This window comes from Berghia stephanieae, chromosome 6 (assembly GCF_034508935.2).
Source record: "Berghia stephanieae isolate SIO BIC M18660-M18661 chromosome 6, UCSD_Bste_1.3, whole genome shotgun sequence".
Lineage (NCBI taxonomy): Eukaryota > Metazoa > Mollusca > Gastropoda > Nudibranchia > Aeolidiidae > Berghia > Berghia stephanieae.
Genome location: NC_088365.1, coordinates 59,195,078 through 59,202,577, shown reverse-complemented (window position 1 = coordinate 59,202,577; position 7,500 = coordinate 59,195,078). Strand labels below are relative to the sequence as shown.

General features: G+C 40.0%; 1 protein-coding gene across 1 annotated transcript in view; it reads right to left on the bottom strand.

The window, feature by feature from the left end:
- The window catches only part of LOC144975555 (A disintegrin and metalloproteinase with thrombospondin motifs 9-like), a 343,710-nt gene that overhangs the window by 63,284 nt on the left and 272,926 nt on the right, over positions 1-7,500 (bottom strand). Inside the window, exons 25-28 of the mRNA XM_078919717.1 lie at positions 7,290-7,457; positions 6,673-6,894; positions 3,532-3,690; positions 2,213-2,545 (exon numbers count right to left, since the gene is read on the bottom strand). Coding sequence (XP_078775843.1) covers positions 2,213-2,545; positions 3,532-3,690; positions 6,673-6,894; positions 7,290-7,457 — 882 coding nt within the window. The remainder of the gene's footprint in view (positions 1-2,212; positions 2,546-3,531; positions 3,691-6,672; positions 6,895-7,289; positions 7,458-7,500) is intronic.

Genomic DNA, 7,500 nt, shown 5'->3' with positions numbered 1-7,500 from the left:
GTAACTCTGGAAAAAACCCTATTTAAAAATTTGGCCAGAAAACTCGTCCTTCAAATATCGATCGATTTAAATGACCCCCGTCTTGGCAAAAAACTCTCAAGTCTGGGATTTCGCGAAGTCCCAGGTTTGAGAGTTTTTGCCAAGATGAGAGTCATTTAAATCGATCGCTATAATTTAAAGGACGAGATTTCTGGCCAAATTTTTAAATATGTTTTTTTTCCAGATGCGGCAGTATACTGAATTTTGGGTCAATTACATAGGATATTCAATTACAACGTGAATGAAGTATTAAAATAACATATTATTTCATTGAGACGAAACAATTGGGAAAATAGAATAATTCTATAATTTTCTGAAAGAAGGTAAATATTGAACTACTCTGATCTTGGAATAAGCTGCAAATCTAAATATCTAGTATAGAAAACAGTTAAGAAAACTATTACAATTTTGTTGTGAGAAATGTAGCAATGAATGTCTAAGTTATTCCTCGTGTTTGAAGTTATGTGCTGCAAAGCGCTTTGGGCACGTTTATTGTTCTAATCTTATAAATAAAATGCTTCAATCTACGTTATCATCTACCATTCCTAGTTTTTCCTAATATCTGAAACCTCAAAAACTGTTGTTCTTTTCCGTAATCTCTTTGATCTCTCTCTGGTCTCCTACGGTCATGGTCTATGGCTCGTGGTTCATCGGCTGGATTCTGTCTATTTCGGGATTTAGTCCTCCTGTCACTTGAGAAATTGCCATTTTTTGTTCTTAGATGTATTCTCCCTAGCTCAGATTTTCTGCCACTGTTCACATCATTTCTTTGGTGTGTGTCTTCGGGCTTCGATGGAAAATTTCGATAGACTGATCTAGCTTCTCTAAGTTGATACGTTCGCTGTTTTTGTTCCTGATGATGTTTTGTATACTGATACCTTTCTTGTTGTCTTTGGAGTTCCTGCAAATGACGCTGAATTCTTCGTCTTTCAATTTCACGAGTCCTGGGGTCAAGAGTGGGTGATGCCCTTCGCTGCTGGGATGACGATGATGATGATGATGATGATGATGATGATGATGATGATGATGATGATGGTGGTGATGAATATGATGATGATGATAATGATGGTGATGAATATGATGATGATGATGATGATGATGATGGGTTCTGATTAGCCGATGACCTAGAAATCCTTTGTTGATTCTGTTGCCTTGATGATGGGTAGTGGTGTCTTCTTGGATTTGATGTTGACATCTGCTGCTGCTGCTGCTGCTGTTGATGTTGTTGCAGTTGCTGTTGTTGGCGCCTATGTCTTTCAAGTTGCTGTTGATGGTGTTGCTGTTGTTGCTGCTGCTGCTGCTGGTGCTCTTGGTTAGAATACCGTGAAGAACTATCCCGTAAATTTCTATCACGTCTACTCTCTCCTCTTCCTCGCGATCTTTGTTGAGTTTGAAGGCTTCTTTCGGGTTCCCTCGCTTGACTTTGGTAATAGTTCCTTGAAGCTGAAGATCTACTTCTTTGATACTCATACTCATGTCTACGGCGTTGATTTGAAGTGGATAGTGATTCTCTATAACGTCTTCGCCAAGAGGATGTTGTTACCCTTGAAGTTCTATGCCTATCGCCACTCAAGTTCCTAGAGTAGCGGCTATCTCGCCCATGTGTCGAAGGGTACAGATTTCTCTTGAAGTTTGAATAGTTGTTATAATAATAGTCTCTATTTCTATTATACCTCCTATCTTTACGTCTAGAAATACGTCTCTCATAATTCCTACGTGGATATCTTCGTGATCTATCAAAACGATTATCTATCAAATATGTATGTTTAGTTCGGTCAGAATTATTTTGCCTTGCTACAGTGTTATACTGTCGTGGGCTGCTATGCCTACTCACACCGCCTATTCTAGCTCTTGGCGTATGGGTATCTTGAGAAGCTGATTCAGCTCTATCTCTATCGAAATATCGACTGTATCGAACTAAAGAAGGATTGTTATCATTGTTATTATTACTGTTGTTATCATCATTATCATTTTCATTGCTATTTCTAGAAGGGTGCGGTGTGCGATGTTGGGATGGTGATGATGATGATGATGATGATGATGATGATGATGATGATGATGATGATGATGATGATGATGATGATGGTGATGATGATGATGATGATGAAGGTGCCTCGGGGTACCTTTGACCAACAGAATTGGGTGAGTTAGGAGGATATCTTGAAGGGCTTACCGACGACCAAGGTCCACGCTTCCACTTTGCTCTCTTGCTACCTCTTGAAGACGGGGATGAAGACGGTGACAACGATGCTGATGTTGATAAATCATTATCTACATTCTTGTTGCTTTCATTGTTTTCTTTGCCATTTGTGCTCGTCTTTTCAGTGTCCGTGGTGGTTGATGCATTGGTGTCGTCACTGTCATCACAGAAACGCTTACATTGTCGTGACTCGATAGCCTTCTTTCGGCTATCACAGTTGGAGTTTGCAAGGATGTCTCCATTTGGCAGTCGACAGACCACTAGTCTTGCCTGGTATCCGTCCTCTCCGCATTTTTGGGCAGAACACTGTTTAATAAATAAGTAAATAAATGAATAAATAAATAAATGAATAAATAAATAAATATATAAATAGGTATATAGAAAGACATAAATAAAACATTAAATAAATAAATAAATAAATAAATAAATAACAAAAATAAATAGATTAATTAATTAATTAATGTGCACATTTATATAACACAACTCTAGGATTGCAAAAGTAGAAAAATTTAGGAGTATGCAATAGTGAAAGAAAATAGAAAACCCAACAAACTTTGCATAATTCAGAGCCAGATAAAAGTTTTATCCCTAACCCTTAAAGAGAATTTCTTGTCAAGAGGGTAGAAAAGTTTAGAACTCAACAAACACAAATTGCCTAATGATAGTCTTAAAATAGTGATGATCTCATCGTAAGAAAAATGTATAGATGGAAAGGACGCGTTACGAGAAAGGAGGAGGAACCATCAGCAAAACTGCCCTACACTCACACCAAAAGGAAAGAGAAGAAGAGGAGGCCCCGGTCAAGTTGGAAGAGAATAAGTGGAGGGAGAGGTGAGAGAGAGAGAGAGAGAGAGAGAGAGAGAGAGGGGGGGGGGGGGGGGGGGACATGGAGCTCCCTGTGGATGATGATCACGGACAGAGGAAGATGGAGATCCAAAGATGCTGCCCTTACATGCCACCAAGAATAATGGAAAATAAAAATTTTAAATTACGCTCTTCCGCCCTAGCATCATAAGTTACTGTCTCCTGGGCATTCCATGAAGGAATATAGATAACCAATTAAACAGGATGTCTGATGTCAACAGGAATCACCCATGTTGTCCAAGTGAGCAAATTGGGGGTTAATAATATCGCTAAAGGAAAAAAAAAACGAAAGAGCTTGAAGCGGGACTCGAACACAGGACCCTCCGGATAACAATGCAATGCCTTAACCACTCGGTCATTTCGGACAGTAAGTGAGTAAGTAAGTAAGTAAGTCTTATAATCTTTGATTGCAAATTATCATCACATACCTGGGACCATTCTTCGATGTTCCAGGAAGGACAATCTCCACTGTTGCAGGTCCTGAACTCATCGGGCTTCTCCTGCTTGTCACAGTCATTACTGGCTCCTCTCTCGTCCCGACACATCACGTGACGTCTTTCCCAGCCACTTCCGCAAGTACTGGAACACTACAAAGGCGACAAGAGCGGTAACATCCGAGTACATTAAATTGATTTTGGTAATTTGATTTTTCTGGACGTTTGAAAAAACAACAACAAACGACTCCAAACTACATATGATTAATATTGTGGGTTTTCTTTTAAATCTGCTCAAAGCGCTCTGCAAGGGTCACCAAGACAACAGCAACAAATGAACACGTAGGTTAAGATATAACGCTGGCCGTGGAAGGAGCTATTGCAATGATTTTTCGATAGAAATACCATTGTTACTGGCCAGGTACTCATTTTACACCTGTTATGGTGAGGGAATGTGAATAAAGACCCTTTTTAACAAAGTAATAGGGATAACAAAAACATTAAGATCAAAAACATAAATTTTATGTGATATTTTGATTTTTATGGATATTCATGTCTATAGGAAGTAGTGCGGGGCGGTCCTTGGCAAGCTTAAGGACCACGGTCCTACGGTCCTTGGGAAATGAAGACCGCAAGGACCGGTCTCTTAGACCGGTCCGTTCATTCTTGAACCGTTAAAGACCGCTACACGATGAAAACCGTGGCCTACAGGAGTAAAACACACGGAGTAGTCACACTCATTTCAAATTGTAACCTAATTAGAGAAGAGGGGTGATGCCTTCTTTATTTGCTCACCGTACTTCATTGTTACTTCGATAATTTAATAAAATTTGAAATTTATCCCCATTAACGGAGATAATGGCATCGCCCAAGGCGTTGATCGAGTTGTTCGTGGCGTTGATACACACACGCAACTCCTACCCCCCCCCCCCCCCACAACACACACATTAGAGGGCAGCGAGCATTGAAGAGTAAGAGAGAGACGTGAAGTTATAATAAGAGGGGGTGGATGAGGTGATAAGAGGGGTCGATGGTGACTTTTCGCCAGATCTAACAAACTCAGCTACCCATTCATTGCTGAGTAGACAGGGATTCAGAAAAAAATCGACTGCACCCGGGATCGATCTCTGGCCCTTTGCGTATAAAGAGAGTGCTCTATCAACTGAGCTATCGGGGTCCCCAAATATTCTATTGGACCTTTTAAAAATACAGACGTTATAACTGGTTTTTTTGGACGGAAGAAACTAATGAAACTCATATTACTTGATTAGTTAAAACACCAAACGAAATTTTAATATTATTGTATTATTTTAAATGACAACAATGCGATAGAAAGGAGTGGCGACAAGAGATGGACAAAAGAAACAAAAAATCAGACTTGCAACTTGCTAGGTTCGACACACACACACACACACACACACACACACACACACACACATCTTTAGTAGTCACATACATTTCAAACAATAACCCATTAGAGAAGAGGGGTCATGCCTTCATCATAGATCATTGTCATTGCGATCATTATGGTGTAGTAAATTTTGAAATTTACCCGTATAATGGAATCGTCCAAGGCGTGCGCCTCCTGTTCCCCCATCTCACACACGAAAGGGCGGTTTGCGGAGTGGAGGGAGGTGGTCGTCTGCCTCTATGGTCGTCTGTGTCGTTTAGTGTATGGCAAAGGGGGGTGGGTGCGATTAATTAAGTGGGATGGGTGGTGATTGGTGGAAGATAGGCAAAGGACCGAGGCAACGAATCGCTGGGGAAGTAGTATGGCGCGAGACCGTTGAAAGGTGATAAGAAGTGAGGACCGCCGGCGGTCTTCCTCTTTGGGACTGGACCACGGTTCACAGCTAAAAGACCGTGGGACCGGTCCTCGGTCCGGTCCTCAGCGCGGCACTAATAGGAAGAGGTACACATTCCTAATGAATAGATTAATTGGCACTCGGGCTTTACAATGCTTCACAAATTTCCTAATAAGCTATATTAGCTCAAATTTCCAATTCTTACAGTACAATATTCTCGTTAGGCGTCATTTTTGCTGCTAGCAATATTGCAATATTCACACCTGCTTATTCAAATCTGAGTCAACATAATAACTTAAAACCTAGATAGTCCATGCAGATTCACATTAAGAAGGAAACCTCTACAATGCTGTGTCGGAAAGGCTACATGCATGGCTATTATCACATGTTAAAAAGAGATTATTGGCACTCCTTAAAAAGCACAATGAACTCTACGATATTGAAAATCTCACAGACCAACATGGAGGGCGAGACATAATATTGTTTGTAAAGTGCTACTAAAATTTTATTCTACAGAAACTGGGCTGTTACTGGAAAGGTGCTCAATTTACATGTGAGTATGGTAAGAAAATGTAATTAAGTGGATTTTATCAAAACCTCAACTTTGCGCCACACACAGTGAACCCTGTACGCACAATTCACAAAACCAGTGTCATATCACTCGGCCACAAATCTGCTATATACCAGATTGAACCAATTAACCAGAATTATGACTATATAAAAAGGTGAGCTTTCATATAGAGCAATATCCACTAAACGTGCTCAAAGCGCTTTACAAATGGTCCCAGACCAACAGCAACACTTAACATAAAAAACGAGACATGACGCCTGGTGGGTGATAATACATTTGTTTCCGACAGAGACAACGCTGATATTGACCAGGTACTCATTTTACACCTGAATACGATGAGAGAATGTGAGTAAAGAGACTCAACAGTGCACCCGAGCGAGGCGCGAACCCAGAACCTTCCGATCCGAAAGCGAATGTCGTACCACAAGATCACATAGCTGCACTATAAATATATCTCATATTATGTTTTCAAATATTATAAAAGAGAATTTTATCATTTAACCCTATCCTGACCAGACATTTTCAGAATTTTTCCCCAAACTTCACACTCACCCAACACAAAAAAACAGACATTTCTTACTCAAACAGAAAAACAACAAGCACATTCTATACATAATATTGTTCGACAATATGAGCTCTATTACAGAATATCACGTTTTTATAGCAAAAAGAAATGAAATCTGAATGAGAAAAGTGACGGTTGCATCGTAATAAATGTCACGATTTTCCAAAAGGTGGTAAGGAGAGGGTTAAACCTACCGCGCTCCAGGATCCAACTTTCCAATGACTCGTTCCGACCACCTTGTTGCTAGTGATGACACCAACCTTGAAGTCATCAGGGGTGATGCATGTGCCGCGATTGCATCGAATTTCCGTCTCTGGTTTGATGGTCACATCGCAGAACCGGTCATCTTGTCTTTGTTCATTGAATAAGCAAGCAACAAACCTGGTCTGAACTCCCTCACCACATGTCACGGTGCACTGAAGAATGGAATAAAAACGTGAAAATAAGACGATCAAAATACAAGTTTGAATAGAATTCAGCATGATTTTGTTAGACAAAAGCCCAGGTACAATGATGTGCAGAAGGCAAAAAAAGCAATCTTTGAAATAAACGACTATTATTCAGCCTAAATTAATAAATAAATTGAGCTTTTATATAGCGCAATATCCACTAAACGTGCTCAAAGCGCTTTACAAAACGCTTAAATTTGTTTATTTTTATATTTTAAAAGAAATCGGTATTCGCCGAAAATAAATGGTATCAGAACCGGGAAATTATTATTATTGTCGTGTTTGCTATCCTCATCATTCAAGTCTATGAAAAGGGGAGATAACTACCACTTCTATGAAAAGGGAAGATAATCATTCCTTACATCACTCCAATCTCCTTGTCTCCAATTTCCACAAGGTTTGAGCATACAGTTTTCCACCTTAGGCGGCTGTGCCAAATGTCCACACTCGCTGTCATCTACGTGGTTTCCATCGTAGTCCATACAGCTCACGTACCGATGCTTGGTGCCAGCTCCACAAGATGATGAACACTGCCATGCAAGTAAAATCATAAACAATATTATTATAATAGAA